The sequence below is a fragment of the Anolis carolinensis genome, chromosome 1, assembly GCF_035594765.1.
Source record: "Anolis carolinensis isolate JA03-04 chromosome 1, rAnoCar3.1.pri, whole genome shotgun sequence".
Lineage (NCBI taxonomy): Eukaryota > Metazoa > Chordata > Lepidosauria > Squamata > Dactyloidae > Anolis > Anolis carolinensis.
Genome location: NC_085841.1, coordinates 225616884 through 225635049, shown reverse-complemented (window position 1 = coordinate 225635049; position 18166 = coordinate 225616884). Strand labels below are relative to the sequence as shown.

Genomic DNA, 18166 nt, shown 5'->3' with positions numbered 1-18166 from the left:
ACAGGCTGGTTATTTGTGCCTAAATCTGGATACAACTCAATATCATGCCCTTTACTTCATACTTTTGATAGTTCTATATAGTGATTCTTTCTGTTTTCCCTCTCAATCAAAGTATTATTTTATTATCTTCTTCAGGCTCGTTTGGACCAAACTAATTATCCTCCTGAGAATCCAGAACTGGCAGAATTGGATAAGCTAAGGTATAGGCATTGCCTTACAACACTTACTGTTCCAAGAAGATGTATAGGGTTTGCAAGAAGACGAGTTGGCAGGGGTGGAAGGTAAAATAACATTTTATAATTTTGTTGACCTCTTTTACTGAGAGTCAATCTCACACACTGTATATCAATATTAATATCTTTGTCTTCTCATTTTCTGTTTTTGAAAAACAGGGTGTTAATGGACCGGATAGCCACAGAACACGATCCTATCTTGAAGCAGATTGACCCAGACATGCTAAGCAGTTGTTCAAGCTCTTCCCAAAACTTAGACTTTTCTTCTAATTTTTCACGGACCAATGCTTCCAGTAAACCTTGTGAAAACAGACTTTCTCTTTCTGAAATACTAAGCAATATCAGATCATGCCGACTTCAGTGTTTCCAACCAAGGCTACTAAATGTACAGGACAGTGATAGTGAAGAATGTACCTCAAGGAAACCAGGGCAGGCTGTGAATAATAAAAGAGTTTCTGCGCCATCCGTAGCTTTATTGAACACCAGCAAGAATGGCATATCAGGTAGGCAAGGATTTGCAGTGTTATATTCAAAATGCATATTTCTTGTGTTCTACTTGGGATTTGGCTGAAGGATTCTACCAGTGAAATAATCCTCAAATGGAGATTAGTGGTGGAATTAATACCCCCTCCCAAAAAAAAACACGCTGTATTTTTGTGTTCTTACTTAATTCCATTACATATTTTTAGATCATGTGCTAATATTTGATAACTCATATTTAAAAATGAATAAAAATATTTGATGATGATGGAAAAAGCCTTGTACACTCAACTTGATGTTCTTTGAACACCTTATTGGGGATTAACCTCAGTAAAGAAACATTTAAGTCTACTGTTAAATATTTGTAACCCATGTTGGGCCAGGGCAGGTATTTGGAGAAATTAGGAGGATCCATTCTTTCTCTTTTTGTGTCAGCAAGACTCTTACAACCAGTGATAGGTGCTCTTTCATGAAAGTAGGACTCTAAAGACAACATTAAAACTACCATGTAGACCAGGTAGCCTTATTCAGAGTGGTGATTTGTAGGTTGGTGCTGGTGATGTGAGTCTGTGATGAGAAAGAAAGGAAACCACTCATAGTCAGTGGGCTCAAATGTTGTGCCAGTCCCACACACCAGAAAGCCAATAAAGTGCTTTTTAAAAACACTGCTACTCCTCTGAGGATACTAAATGTATTCGTATGCTGCAGCTCTTTTGTACTAAAGAAAAAAATCTGAAAATTTTGTAGCCAAGTGTGTGATACTGTTCTTTTAGAAAAGAAACATAAAGTTTGGGTAAAATGGAATTACATATTTTCCCATCATTGTTTTACCAACATAAAAGCTATCGTTTATAACTTAGCCCATCAACTATAAGTGTTATGTACATTTTAGCATGTTTATGAAGCTTAGAAATCAATACATGTTCACTTAAATGTATTTAAAATGCCTGTTAATGTAGGAACTTTCCAATGTAGTATACAGAAAATAATTCAGGAGGAAAAGCCAGTCTTACTGAATGGGGCTTACTTGTACATGGGGCCTTACAAGCAAGCAGTCTTACACATGTCTATTTAGACATAACTCAAAGTTGAGTGATATTTCCAAGTAATTAGTTACAGCAGGGATGGGCTACTTCTGGAGCTGTTTTTGTCGTTTTCTAGAGTTCAATGGATTTCACACCTTTCTTGATATCCAATCCTGGGAAAATTAATCCACTAATTGATGGGTAGCTCCCCCCAATCCATAGAGGCATGCAGTCTGTCAAATTTATGTATTTTGCCTCCCTTCCCCGGGGCCTCTTTCAGGGCACGAGAAGCCTATTGTAAAAGCAGGTTGGTCCCTTTTACTTCCTGGGAAAGGTTATTTTAGGTCTGAAACACCTTGCCCCCTCCCAAAAATAGTTTTTGAATAACAATTTGTGCTTCCCAGTCTTTCTATGGACATTATTTGCCTTTTAAACATTACTTTACCTGCTAGCATTGTGAACGTGTAGCAGTAGGTAATGAGATCCACATGCACCTCTAGGATGCCCTCTTCTCATTTCTGCTGTATTCAGTGACAGTTTACCTTACTAGGCAACAAGTTTCACTTAAATTAGTATGACATACATTTTAGAAGAAAAATGTGATATTTCACTGTTAATTTTCAAGAAGCAAAATGATGTCTATTTACCCAGTTGGAGAAGTGCAGACTGCTACATCATATGCCACCCAAGCACCAATATCGTGCCATCAAAAAGGAAAAAAAAAGCATTGCTTTATATCAGTGTTTCCCAAGCTGTTCGAGGTGTTTTGGACTTCAGTTTGATCTACAGTCAGGAATTCTGTGAGCTGAAGACTAAAACATCTGGAAAATCAAAGTATGGGAAAAACTACTTTAAATCATTTGTTCACTACAGATTTTATAGTATAGTTTCTTATCGCTAGTATTACCTGAGATACATATGCAAGGATGTACAATTTTGATAAACTGTAAAATCATTTTTCAAATCACTCAATATACCAATTATTTTTGGTCAGTTAATAGTGTCCAGTGACACTGGATTGCGTAATTTCACTTTGGGCAACAAGTTACTTTAAGTGTGTGTGTGTGTGTGTGTGTGTGTGTGTGTGTGTGTGTGTGTAGGTAGGTAGGTAACTTTAGGTGCTCTATATTTGTTCAGAGGAGGCATTTAAATGAAAGTTGATATTCTTACAAAACTAAATTTTTCTCTGAATAAAACATTGTGTGAGTTTTCTAAGCTTTGAAGTCATTATGTACTGACTTTCTGTCAGGGCTATTTCTGATTTATGGCAACCTGTGATGGGGTTTTCTTGACATGTTTAGTTCAGAGTGATTTCTCATTGCCCAAGATATTAGTCTCCAAAATTCCTAGTCCGACAATTCACTAAACCACACTAGATTTTACAATTTAGAATACTAAAACACAAATACATGTTACATTTTTTTAAAAGCAGATCTGTCATTCCCTTGGCTGTCTCTTTGGGAGGCTATACTTTCTAGGATTGTGCATTTGTATGGAATTACTTACTATTTCTGTTTGTTCCATTCAAATTGCCCCTTTTCCGTTTCTGTCCGCCGCTTACAGAAATGGGTGCCTATATAAATTGGCTTTTCCGTCCAAGGTCCGGAAAAAAACTAAAAAATGTTCAGGCCTTGGGCAGCAAAGCACCAGGCCCTCCGAGCTATGCCTATGAGCATTGAGCGCTCGGCACTCAATTGTAAGCTCTGCGAGCTGGGCCTTCAAGCATTGAGTAATGGCTTGTAGACCCTGGCTGCTGGGCCTACTGTCGAGCGCTCGACCGTAGGCCCGGTAGGCAGCATCTACGAGCATTGAGTGCCTGCCTGAAGGCCCTGCAAGCCAGGGCCTACAGCCAAGCGCCGAAAATCAGCTAACCAAATGGCTGCCATTCCTTTCTGCCTTTCATTTCACTGTTTCTTTTGTGAAGAAACAGGATTCAGGCCCTACTCTAATAATTTCAACTCCTTGGCTTTGTGTAGTTATCTTCTGTCTCTTCCATACTCCAAGTTTATCATAAACCTTAAGCTGGCCTAGTGTTTTAACTGTTATCTCAAGAACTTCTGATATATACTTTTTATGTGTTTTAGACAATAGTAGCATGTACTTTATGCCATAACAATATTGTTTTGAAGATCTCAGTTTTTACAAATTGCTTCCTTTCCTATTTTTAAGATATTCTGTAAGCTATATAAACAGAAATCGTTTGGTTATTATATCACTAGGATCAGATCCTCTAGTTCTTTTATATATAACAGAGCGATAAAGACTTAGCCCAGTATCTCATAATTATTTTAGGCCTCTGAGCCTATATTGTTATCAAAACTTCCCTTCAAGGTTGCTGAAAATAGTATAATATTTGCCATTACCAAGTCAGTCATCAAATTCAAATACAGTAAGGGAATATATGTTCCCTTTTGAGCACAGAGCAGTCATTGCCAAATAATGCTTTACAGATAATTTTAAGCATACAGTACAGGCCCCATACCTGTGTGACCAGTAGCTGTGCTTTATCTACCTACATCTGACAAAATGTGCCTTTTCTATGAATGTTCTAGATCCTCCAGGCAATTTGTATTAGAGGACATATTAAATTCATTGGGAAGATAGCTTTCTAGGAATTTTCTAGGTCCTCCTGGTGACTATGGGAACTTTTGGGAGAAGTCATTTCAGTAGGATTGCTATTATTCACGTTTTCCTGTTTTCGGGGTAAGTTCAGGAACGAATCCCCCACAGATATGCGGGCCTTAATGCAGTCAGGTACTACACCTGCAGTTTCCAATAATTTTGTAAATTAACCATAATAAGAAAAAATATTTTCTGCTTCTCTATATAGATAGTCTGAAAGCCACTGCTCTGGCTTTAAAAAGAGCCACCAACTAAAAATTCATCCTGGTTTTGTAATATGGTATATGGATAGATGATAGTGTGAATCCTGATAACAAGTCCAAAACAGTACCTAGTCTAGGTATGTTTATCACTTATCTATATATATAAAAGAGTGATGGCATCACGGCAATTCACAAAACAACAAAAGTACAGGCCCCCCAACCTCAAAATTTGACAACACAACCCATCATCCACGCCTCAAGGTTGATACAACAAAAAGAAAAGAAAAATAAAGTCCTAATTAGAGGGAGAGCAATAATTTTTTTATCCAATTGCTGCCAGTTTAGAGGGCTAATCTCTGCCCACTTGGTTGCCTAGCAACCAGCCAAGGGACAGCCAGGTTTCAGTTAGGGGACAGGCAGACTTAGGCTTCACTTAGGCTTCTTCCACAGATTATCTAATTTGCACTGGATTATATGGCAGTGTAGACTCAAGGCCCTTCCACACAGCTATATAACCCATTTATAATCTTATATTATCTGCTTTGCACTGGATTATCTTGACTCCACACTGCCATATAATCCAGTTCAGTGGGCATTTTATACAGCTGCTCCAGTTCTAAGCAGATAATATAAGATTATCAATATAGAGTAGAGTCTCACTTATCCAACGTAAACAGGCCGGCAGGATAAGTGAATATGTTGGATAATAAGAAGGGATTCAGGAAAAGCCAATTAAACATCAAATTAGGTAATCGTTATACAAATTAAGCACCAAAACATCATATTATACAACAAATTTGACAGAAAAAGTAGTTCCATGCGCAGTAATGCTATGTAGTATTTACAGTAGAGTCGCACTTATCCAACACTCGCTTATTCAACGTTCTGGATTATCCAACGCATTTTTGTAGTCAATGCTTTCAATATATCGTGATATTTTGGTGCTAAATTCATAAATCCAGTAATTTCTACATAGAATTACTGTGTATTGAACTACTTTTTCTTCCAAATTTGTTGTCTAACATGATGTTTTGGTCCTTAATTTGTGAAATCATAACTTACTTTGATGTTTAATAGGCTTATCCTTAATCCCTCCTTATTATCCAACATATTCGCTTATCCAACATTCTGCCGGCCCGTTTATGTTGGATAAGTGAGACTCTACTGTACTGTATTTACAAATTTACCACTAAAATATCACAATGAATTTAAAACACTGACTACAAAAACATTGATTATGAAAAGGCAGACTGCGTTGTATAAGCGAATGTTGGATAAGTGAGATTCTTCTTTAATATGAAATAATTACTGGGATAGAATAATGCAGAACAATATAATCTCTAAAACCAGGACAGTAAATAAACAGGGGAATTCCACACAGGAAACAATCGGGGCCAGCTAACACCTCCCAACAAAGTATTCCCATCATCAAAGTCTGGCAAATCCTCTGTTTTCTCAGGGCCACAGACAGTAGAAGCACATAAAATATCGCAAACACCACTCTGAAAACAAGGGAATTCCAAACAGGAAACAATCAGGGCCAGCTAACACCTCCCAACAAAAAATTCACTCTGGGAGGAAACAGCCAGGCTTTAAAGCTGCAAGGCCATTACATCCTAATCATTTTTCCTAATTGCAGCATTCATACTTGCCTCCAACAAACAAAAAAAACCAATCAGAAATATTGTATATTCACAACCTTTAGGAAATAATATCCCCTGATGGCGCAGCGTGTTAAAGCGCTGAGCTGCTGAACTTCTGGACTGAAAGGCCGCAGGTTTGAATTGGGGGAGCGGAGAGAGCCCCCACTGTTAGCTCCAGCTTCTGCCAACCCAGAAGTTCAAAAACATGCAAATGTGAGTGCATCAATTGGTACTGCTCCGGCGGAAAGGTAACGCCGCTCCATGCAGTCATCCCACATGACCTTGGAGGAGTCTACGGACAACGCCGGCTCTTTGGCTTAGAAATGGAGATGAGCACCAACCCCCAAAGTCAGACATGACTGGACTTAATGTCAGGGGAAAACCTTTACCCTTTACCTTAACTAACTACCACCAATTCCTCAATACTTTATTTCCCAGACCACCAGACTTCGCCACAGCAACGCGTGGCCGGGCACAGCTAGTAAATATATAATAGAACAATAGCATTAAATGTATGTTCTAGACAGAAAGCAAAACATGTTCCTCTCAGTATAGTTGTGAGGCAATTAATATAGATTATATGTAACCGAGGACTTCGTTACCTTTGTAAAATCATAAAAAAAGTTCTAGCTTTTATCCCAGAGTCTGTAACAGGCAAAAATTTCTATTAGTCCAAAACGTTTATAGATTTGAGAAGGGCATTTCCCTGTTGTTGTATTTTGATTAGTGAAGCAGTATAAAAAACATATTACACCATCCTGTCACCAGAATATATTCTTTGGGTTTTTGTGTGTTTGCTTTAGAAAGTATAATATGATCCCCATACCTATGGGACTAATACCTGAGGTTTCACCTATCACATTAAAAAATGCCTCCTTAGGTTCCCCCAGGCAATATTATGTTTCTGCTAAAAGTTACCATAAACTCGTGTTGAAGGATGTATACCTTTGCTTGTAGGGGCTACAGTCAATGCGTTAGTCAGTATCGATATAGATTGATGACGTTGTGTTTCATGGTTTGATGCTGAATTTAGTTATCAAGCTGCAATGTTAGTTTTTTAGAGAATAAAAAACCTGGATGGAAGGTTGCATGTGTCCTGCAAGCCACACTCTCTACGTTCAACTAGTTAGTCTAATATTGTAATAAACATTAAATGTGTCAAAAATTATATTTCTGAATTGTGACCTCATGTATCTGATAAAGCAGTTCTATGCATGCCTAGTCATAAACTAATGTTTTAAAGTTATTTCTGTTTAATGCTGTTTAATTTTTGTATGTCACAATGTTTTTGCTGTGTGGTTTTAATGTATGTTATCAGCCACTTGGGAGACAAAAAGGCATCATATATATCTAGATCCTATTTTCAGTGGCCCTTTCAGGTACATGTATTTTCGGTGGTGGCCTGAAATAATGAATTATGAAAAGGTTCACTAATGTAAAATCAATTTTTTATTCTCCATTATATTAAACATCTCCTTCTGACTCCTTAGAACAGGGCAATTTGGGTGCATGGGGGGCAAAGTGCTCCCCTTGAAAGAAATGAGACTTACACCTGCGAAATTCTCCCAGAATTACTTAACACCTTACAAACAAGGCACGCCTGCCTCACATTGATTTCAAAGGCACAACCCAGATTTTTCTTTCAACAAATAGCTGTAACCTGCTTTTGAGACAAGGTGCCTGGGTTCACACATTTTATGACCAGATCATCAGCAGTTCCAAGTGACTGAATCGAAAACAACTCACACTTAAAACTTCTCATTTCGAAAGCAGATTTCATATTTTTGGGTTGTAGTTGTACTGCACAAACATAAGGTACAGGGGGTAATATAAAGTAATAATAAACCACTGTTCATGGTAAAATGGTACAAAAGTAATTTTCTATGACAGTGAAAGCATATATTGTTAACAGAGCAGGAAAATGTCATGTTACGCATTTTGATTTCAATTTTCTGTTTCTATGTAATAGAGTTATTATGACTCTGCAATCATTGAATAAAAAACAGAATTTTCAATAACCTTATCATTGCTTGGCATTGCATAGCTAATCACATTGCTCTAAAGAATTCAATGCTAAAATCAAGCAGTCTTGCTATCTTTGTATTAAATTATGTCACATACACATGGCAATCACATACATTGTTTAAAATTTGATACATAATGAAATGTACATCTTTATTTTGGGACATCAGCATATTTTTTCTTGGATTGTCAGTACATGTGAATGTTGTCATCTTTTACTACATTTTGAACAGTACATGTTTTTATATACATTTGTGTCAAAAACTTCATCTTGGTATATCTAAATAGATCATCCTGTGGCAAAAGGCTTTGTTGACTGTATTACTTTACATTGTTAATAGGCATTCACAAGTTTAAATAAATTCATATAGGGATGGGTAATCACCAGATATACAAAACCAGTCCTCAGTTTCATAATACCCCACTTGCAGTCTGAATGCATACAGTGCATTAATTTTTACCGTGTGATAAAAAATGCATGAAAACACCAATTTACTTATTTGAAAAATTGATGAATGTACTAGCAGTAGTAATTTGTATTCTGGGCTTTGCAAACAGTTGAAACCTAGGAGGTTCTGGTACTGATTGGTTACCCCTTTCCTCTCTTCCTTTTGTTAAAAGATCATGAGGAAAATATTTTATTTATTTTATGTTTAGATATCTGTACCCTGCCCTATATCAAAGATCTCACTATGGCTCATAAAAAAGCATTCAAGGAGTTTACACAATTAAAAACAATAAAATAAGAAAGCATATTAAACTACATTACAATTAGTTAACTATACAAAATCATCTATATACCCACTCAGAAGTAAGTCTTCTTGACATTAGCTTACTTGAAGATAAGTGGGTTTAGGATTGCAGCCTCCAAACATGTTAAGCTATTTTTAATCTTAAGATTAAACCATAATCTATGTGATATTTCTGTTTGCCACTTAATTTAAATGGCTTATATGATGCACATAGATTTACCAATTTCAACAAATGTCCTTTTTTAGTACCAGAAGTGTCAATTTTAAAATACCACTCAGAAGTAAAAAAACAAAACAAAAACCCAGATAATTAGGTTTCTTTGTTTCTAGGATGCTGCTTTTTAGCTCAGAGCTATGTAATTTTTTCCTTCAATTGTTTACAAATGTATCCAGAAGTCTAATGCTTGTTATTGACACTGTGAAGCCTTCGTTGTGGAATTCAAAATATTTCTTAAGTTCCAAATAGAGGTAAAAATTCTAATAAGATTAAAGGGATTCACAAATGCCCTACACTTTCTGTCGTGTTTGCATCGCTTTTTGTTTTCAACTAATTTAAACTACCTGTAAACATAGATAAATGGCTCCTTTCTCTTCATCCCTGAGGGATATTTTCTTTTTGAACATGGTTTTATATCTGCTTAACTAGGAAGGAATGTGCCAAAGTAGAATGAGAAGCAGAAGAAAGCAGTGAATTCAAGGCAGAGTTATTTATTAAGATGTACTCATTGTTTTTTAATAAATGGTTAAAATATACTATTGTTGCGTATGAGGAAAGCACATGTCTCTTACTGGGAACCCTGTTTTGCTGTATTGACTTGGATTATCTTAATTCATTTGAGATACACTACATTTTTTTAAAAGGTTGTTTCTGGAATAGTCAGTCTACCACATTTGCTGATGTTTGGGGTCCAAGGACACCACATAAGTGAAAAAAATGCACAAAGAGATTTTCTTTAACCTAGGATTTTCAGGTCTTCCAGCATGATTATAGAATTGCATTGGAGGACCAAGAGATTTCTTCAGAGATATTCTCTTTAGAAATCTCAAGGCCATACAGCATGACTGGAGTTGTTAGTAGTAGTAGTAGTAGTAGTAGTAGTAGTAGTAGTAGTTATTTCTATTCCACTTTATTGCTTTAAAAAGATTCAAAGCAGTTAAGAGCCCCAAAGTTGACCATCAAGTCACACTGGAGAACTTGTTTTCAACCACAGTCTCTGCTTCCATAAAAAGATAAAGTATGCCAAAAGTTGTCTACTGAAAATTGTGTTGGAGGAGGGGGGCATATTAACCTAAGGTTTTGCTCAGGGTTATTGTAGCTTGTGGAGGACTGGCTCTTAATCATGGTTGAAACCAAGCTATCCTATACTGCAACTTTTTTGTCACTGAAAAACATACTGCGCATCCAGGTTTTTCTCATGTACACTGAAAAGTAATGCATGTATATGCATTAAATATGGTAATAATACATTTTAATCACTTGTGGAAATTTAAAATGGATTCATATATTCAAAAATATATAAGCCACTGTCATGTCCCCTTTTAATATGAGTTATGAAATTGAGTTCTCTTTTCTTACATAATGGGAATGTTTCCCTATTGTTTTGGTTACTTGCAAGCTTGGTGGCCATAGTAGCGATCTTCATTGTTACCTTGTAGGATATACCAGTTTTTTAAACCACATGGTGTTCCTTTGTCACAGTAAGAGCAAGAAATTATCATTAAATTAATTGATCCTTAAATTATCACTAATGGAAGTATAGCTTAAATTGCAAGTATTAATTGGAACTGTGAAGTAGATTATTTTCAGATGAATTTGGAGGTAACTAAGAGCCAGTGTGGAGTAGTGGTTTAAGTACTGGACTAGGATACTGAGAAACCAGTGTTTGGAGTCCCACTTGGCTATGGAAACGTCCCACTCTTTCAGCCTCAGAGGATGGCAAGGGCAAATCCTCTCTGAACAATTTATGCTAAGAAACCGCTATGATAGGATTTCCATCAGTCAGAAATGGCTTGTAGGCACACAACAACAAAAGTAAAATAGCCTTAGAGCAGTTTCAAAGGCTTCCCTTAGTCGTTGTTTTTGATTTTGTATGCTGGAATAGTGAACTAACAAAATATGTAAATGGCACAGTTTTATGGTCAAAGTATATTTTCATGGAGTCTTTGTGTATTGCTTAACGGTCTGTGTAAGACTTTATGCTGTTTTCATGATTCTATATCACATTGTGCTTTTAGGGTGAAATTAAGTGCAGTCTCTTCCTTTTCTACAGTAACAGGGGGTATCACAGAAGAACAATTTCAAACGCACCAACAGCAGTTAGTTCAAATGCAAAGGCAGCAACTTGCTCAGCTCCAGCAGAAACAGCAGTCACAGCATTCTTCCCAACAGACACATCCAAAAGCACAGGTAATAACTTTCTTATGGAAAACAGCTTTGTGTGTGTGTGTGTGTGTGTGTGTGTGTGTGTGTGTGTGTGTGTGGTAAAACAGAAATCAAGAAAAAATGGTTTGTGCAATTCAGTTTCTTTTCACGTGGGCAGCCCTGGGTATACAGAAAGAAATACAGTGTGAGAGCTGGACAGTTACCAATACTCTGTAATTACTGTGATTACAGCATCTGAAAGAATTATAGCTGTTGACGGCTGTGTATCGATAGGTTTTTTGGCTCATGCTGCATGAAGGTACACAAAGTTGTTATGTGAATCAATGAAACAGCAGTACATTTCAGGAAGTTTTAATCTTCTCTACGATCATTTTAAGGAATACAGTACTTGTTTGGCCTAAGTGTAATATTCACCTTTCCAGAGGCATTTTACTTCCAAGACTTTATATTAAAGAGTGTTTGAGGTAATGTTTGAGTTTGTTCTGCTCATCAAAATAATAGAAAAAAAAATTTCATCAGTAAAGAAAACTTATTATAAAATGAGATATTAACTAATTAAAATAATTGAAATACTGGGGTGTTATGTGGTTTCCAGGCTGTATGGCCGTGTTCTAGCAGACGTTTTCTCCAGACGTTTCGCCTGCATCTGTGGCTGGCATCTTCACTGAAAATGCCAGCCATAGATGCAGCTGAAACGACTGGTGTAAATACTGCTAAAACATGGCCATACAGCCAGGAAATCGCACAACACTCCAGTGATTCCGACCGTGAAAGCCTTCAACAATTAATTGAAATACTGTTTATCTAGAATGTTACATGCAGTCGCCATTCTTTATTCTGCTTTCTAAGCATATACTTTTGGGCAGTGCTACCATATTTCTTCATTTGTAAGACATCATTGATTGTAAGACACACCCTAATTTCAGTACCACCACCACCACCAACAAAAACATAATATGCACCTGCAATTCTAAGATGCACCCCATTTTAGAGATGTTTATAAGGGGTGGGGGGTGGCATAGAATTGAATACAGTAAGTAGCTCAACATTAGTTGAACATTGTAACGGTATACAGCAATATATTTTATTGGCAGTTGCCATGTTGTTGATTTTAGGCATTACAAATTATTTAGCATGTTATGTGTTATAGTAAATGTTTACGATGTGGAAAGTTATTCAGGTTGTTATTAAAAACTGAGGTCCCCAACTCCACTGCGTACAAATTTTTGGCGTTTTGCTGCCGATTGTCAGTCCCCCCCCCCCCCCCCCTTAATCCAGTTCTCCCTATAGAACTGCAAGGAAATCATTGTTATCTTTATAATTATTTGGACAACAATCTAAATTGTGGACATTGAAATTTTAAATCCCTTTCAAAAGATTTTAAGATATTGAAGAGCAGAATAGTTAGACTGGCAGTATAATAGATGGTGCTTTCCTCCCTTGCATCATATTCTAGGCCAGGGGTCCCCAAACTAAGGCCCAGGGGCCGGATGCGGCCCTCCAAGGTCATTTACCCGGCCCCCACCCTCAGTTTTACACTTAGACTCGCCCAAAGTCTGAAATGACTTGAAGGCACACAACAACAACAACAATCCTACTTAACTTGACAATCTCATTGGCCAAAAGCAGGCCCACACTTCCCATTGAAATCCTGAAAGATTTACAGTATGCTGGTTAAAACTGTTTTTATTTCAAAATATTGTATTTTTCTTTCATTTACGAATATTGTGCTATGGTAATAATATAATATATTGTGTATACATATAATATTGATAATAACTTATTTATTTATTACAGTATTTCTACCCCCGCCCTTCTCACCCAATAGGGGGACTCAGGGCGGCTAATAATAATAATACAATATAATAATATTGTATAATATAATAATATAAATTATATATTATATATTAAATGTACTGTAATATTACGAATAATATTACAGTATAGTGGTATAGTACAATATATTAATATATAATGCTAATATTGTACTATACTAATAATATAATATATTGTATGTACATACAACTTGTAAGGCGCTCTGAGTCCCCTTCGGGGTGAGAGAAGGTGGGGTATAAATGTAGCAAATAAATAAATAATTGTTTTTTTGGGGGGGGGGCGTTTACACTACAAATAAGATATGTGCAGTGTGCATAGGAATTTGGTTTTTTTTTTTTTAAATGATAATTCGGCCCCTCAACAATCTGAGGGACCATGAACCGGCCCTCCACTTAAAAAGTTTGAGGACCCCTGTTCTAGGCTTTCCTGCTGAATTAAATGTACATCAAATTGCCTTGTGCCTTTTATGGCTGAAACCTGTTGCGCTTATGCTTCATTCTGAATAGAAAGCCATGGACTTGAGCTATACTTTATATTAGGTAGTGGAAAATGTTAGAATTCTGTATTTGTGTGCATACATAACTCCTTGCCCACACCTATCACCAGCATATTCTGAATGCAGCCTTGAAAACAAAAAGTACCAGTGTCCTAAGTTAGAGGCAAGTTTTTAGCTGATCAAAAGAATTGTTATGTAATAGTGATTATATGAGGAAATCAACGATTTGTGTAGCCCATGTAGAGTATCTAATTTGGGACATAATCTTACAGGGGAGTACCACCGCACCTAGTTTGGTCTCAATTTTTATTTCTATTCATATCCTCAGAGGCATTGAGCTCATTTATTAGAGTCTTCTTACTAGTCTCTGATTGTGGCAACTCCTGTGTAAATTTTCTTAGGGCTCAAGCACCTCTGACTGCATGTCGAAAACGCTTGACTCGGCCAGCGCCCATTTTGCTGCATCCGCAGTGGTGAGTGCACCTGCTCCCAGTCGAAGTGAGGTGACAAAGGAACAGAGCACGAGCCACAATATCAATGGTGTTGTTCAACCTACAGGTATGGATTTTTTAAACACATGGGAAAATGCTTGGTAGGAAACAAAACTATCAAATAATTAAGATTGTATTTGTTTGAAACTAAATTTGGTAAACTAATTGCAGGAGGAGACCATGCTCTTGCTTGGATTTCTTTTTGTCTGAGTCACAATCTGGAGAAACGCTGTGTTCCTCTTTATGATCTTTAAAATTCTGTTTATCATCTGTTCTTCAAATATGCATCTGTCAAAGAGGACGTTGTGCATATTTTGTTTGTTTGTTGTCTAGATGTCAAGGTGAGATCCCAATATTTACAACTACTTTTGATTAGAACAAATAATAATTAGAGTCTATTTGTGTATTTCTTTGTTTTTTTGTGTTTCATTGTTGTTTTTTGTGTTTCATTGCTTCATTGATGGACAGTGGACTAATTAATAAACATATTATCTCTGTTCTTCCAGAATTTTGGAAGCCTTTTGATAAATGTAAAGTGACTTGATAGGCCTTGCTCTGGGCCAGACTTCCCCAGCTTAGTCCCCTCAAGTTGTGTTGGATTATCACCTACCGTATGTGATAATCTAGATAACATCAAATTGAATGGCAATTTAGGTTTTATGAATTCTGTTCGCTGTTTGTTTGTTTTTTTAAATCTTACAGATTGTGTTTGTTTGTTTTGAACAGCAACGTCAAAAACTCTGTACTCCACAAACATGGCTCTATCGTCCAGCCCAGGGATCTCAACTGTACAGCTTGTAAGGACAGTTGGCCACACCACCACAAACCACTTAATCCCAGCATTGTGCACAAACAGCCCTCAGACGCTTCCCATGAACAATTCTTGCCTCACCAACGCAGTGCACCTCAACAATGTCAGTGTTGTTTCTCCAGTCAATGTACATATCAATACAAGGACTTCAGCACCATCGCCAACCGCCTTAAAACTTGCCACAGTTGCTGCCAGTATGGACCGAGTGCCAAAGGTGACCCCTAGCAGCGCGATCAGCAGCATAGCAAGGTGAATACCTCCTGCAAGCAGAACAGGGTTTTAACACGTTTTCTCTTGTACATTTTTCTCTTATTGAGGTAAAAAGTATATCTTGACAATATTCAATCATTGCACCAGAAAAGCGCTGAAATTGCTCCTCTTTAAACACAGAAAGTGGCATAAAAACACTGATGTCTACTTTCAGTATTGGAAAACTCAACTAGCCAAAATTTTCAGGAGAAGTTTTTTTAAAAAAAAACTTTTAAGAATCCCAACAATTTTCAGTACAACCTTTTTTTTCCGCCTTGATAAAACTGATCCTTGATTCCAGTTCCTGGGTAGAACTTAACATTTTATTCTGTATCTTTGCTCCCAGAAAATTGTGGTGCATTGATAGCCCTCATTTTACATTAAGTATAAGCCCTATTTAGTTACTTTTTAAGTATATATGGTTTCTATATAAGGGGGGGATATGTCCTGCCCCTTCTTCTCAGTTCCTTAACTTCCCTACACTTGCAGGACAAGAACTAAATGTAGAGAGTCTGCTGTTCATTGAGGCTCTCCATTGAAAATCAATAGTCTGCAGCAGTTGTGTCAAACTCATTTTCATTGAGTGCCACTTTAGCCTCATGGTTGCCTTCAAAGGGCTGTGGAATCTATAGATGTTGAATCTGTGAATACAGAGGACCTACTGTATATATTTTTACACAGTGCTTAATGCTCTTTAAGTTTTATCCAATTTGGGTCTACAGGTATTATTGAATAAAGATTCCCATCTCTTGATTATCTGCCATATGGACTGGGGAATTGCAATCCAACAGCACTTTTGGCTCTGAGTTTAGGAAAATGTTAAATGACATTTTAAAGTCAGACATCATATCTACAAGTCTTGTTCCTAAATTCAAACCCCACTCTCCTGACTAAACAGAGCAAACTGCAGCCTTCCAGATGTTTAATGTGTCACAACTCCCATCAGCTCTAGTCCTGTCTAATGAGGTGGAATACAGAAGTTGTAGTTCAGCATCTGGAGGGACACATCAAAATGACAGGGTGGGCCAGATTCAGCCTTGAGATTGACACATGTCATCTCTAGAATAAGACCTTTTGTTACAAAATGTTATTTGAAGGAAAAGCTTGGAAAAGTATTTGGTGAAGAGATTGGTTTTTCTCCCAGTTGATAAACCCATCTGGAGTAACAGAACACTGAAGAATATTTGGCAGGCACATGTGGCAGGCTTCTCAGAATTATAGTGTTTGTGAGCTTTTGCTATTAAATTGATAAGTTAATGCTAAGTATTGAGAAATCAATGACTGTATTCCTGGTTCTCCTACTAGTAACTGTTTTCCCCTTTCTTCTCCCCTACTCCACCTCCTCCTGCTCCTCCTCAGAGAGAACCATGAACCAGAAAGATTGGGCCTGAATGGAATAGCAGAGACGACAGTCGCAATGGAGGTGACATAACCTAAAAGCAGTGGCTCTTCCGGTGCTGATGGTGTAGTCATTTATATTCCAGCTGAATGCAAAACAACACTCTGTGGATCACAGGGAATTAAATGGACCTAAATGGACTATCATATCGTATATTAAGTCGATATATAATGTACATTTTGTAAAATTGGGAAAATCACTACCTTGTAAAATAGTTTATTTGTATCATCAATATTATTTCTGTTACTTGAATAGTAGATATTCATCATCATGCTTTTGCACTTGAATTTGCAACTGAATGGATTTAAAAATAATTCTTTAATGGGATCATGAGCATGAAATGGGATCCTGCATCACTTGTTTTAATTATTTATTTTGCCATGTTTACATTTTGTATCTTGTAAAAAATAAATCCAACTTTGTGTCTAAAAAAGTTAAAGATTCATAGCTAGGAAAAATTCTTGTAATTTTTTTCTAAAGGAAATGTAAAGTTTTCACTTGGTTCATTTTGTTTCACAATTTTAGATGGACTTTTTGGTAAATACTTTAGTGGCATTTCACTGTCAAAATATGAAGTTCAAGGCAAAATAGTATTTTCTATTACTGTGCAGGGGAAAGGGATGGATCGATACATGCAAATTTAATGTAGTAACCCACTTTTCCATATATTTTGAATGTATATTTCTATTTATAATACCAGTTTATAAAAAATAATTACACAGAAAACCTGATTAGTAAAATTATGCATCTAGCACATATTAAACTGTGCAGATATGAAGAAAATTTTCAACTGATTATATTTTATCTGACGTCTGCATAATTTAACCGGCTTTTAACCGTAACACACCACATAAATGATATTTTACCAGGTATGTATTGCATTATATATCATTGCAATAATTATTGGATGTCTAGATATCGAGCCATCCCAGGTGATGGGGGCGGGGGGAGGGTTGTGGCAGATTGTCTTTCAATTTTGGAGAGTTTTCCTGTGGCTACAAGGCAAGTAACGGGTTGGAAAAAGTCTGACTGTACGCGTTGGACACTTTCGTAGTGTAGTGTTTTAGTGACTTTTTTTATACGGTTCTTGTAAATTAGATACGTGTAGTGGTGTTTCAGAATGTTTGTTTATGCACTAGTTCAGACAACTTTCCCTGTTACTTGTTCTTGATAAGTGAAAACTGCAGGGAAATAAAAATACATATCAAAACATGGGCACTTTGCATACGTATTTATTTCACAAGGTGGAGGACAATTCAGAAGCTGGTCGGTCATCCAATTGAGATGCCATCCGTGCAGCATGTACACTTTCACCATCATCCAAGCCAAAATGGTGAAAATATAGACGCTTGTGCCAGCACAGCGGATGCATGTGCAAAACGTTGCTGCTGCATGGAGTTGGCTCTCGGTATCCAGCATGTGGGGCTGCATGTTTGATTTCCAACTTTGGACTGATTCCTCCTCATGAGACACCAGCGGACAAGCAATGCTGCAAGAGTTGATCTGGCAGTTATATGTGCC

At 36.9% G+C, this 18166-nt stretch overlaps 1 protein-coding gene across 1 annotated transcript in view; it reads left to right on the top strand.

Annotated features, from left to right (window-relative positions):
* The window catches only part of epc2 (enhancer of polycomb homolog 2), a 77185-nt gene extending 59326 nt beyond the window's left edge, over window positions 1–17859 (top strand). The window contains exons 9-14 of the mRNA XM_003224975.4: window positions 136–281; window positions 393–736; window positions 11251–11387; window positions 14097–14253; window positions 14913–15246; window positions 16606–17859. Of these exons, the coding sequence (XP_003225023.1) occupies window positions 136–281; window positions 393–736; window positions 11251–11387; window positions 14097–14253; window positions 14913–15246; window positions 16606–16678 (1191 nt within the window). The 3' untranslated portion in view covers window positions 16679–17859. The remainder of the gene's footprint in view (window positions 1–135; window positions 282–392; window positions 737–11250; window positions 11388–14096; window positions 14254–14912; window positions 15247–16605) is intronic.
* Window positions 17860–18166: the final 307 nt, after the last annotated feature.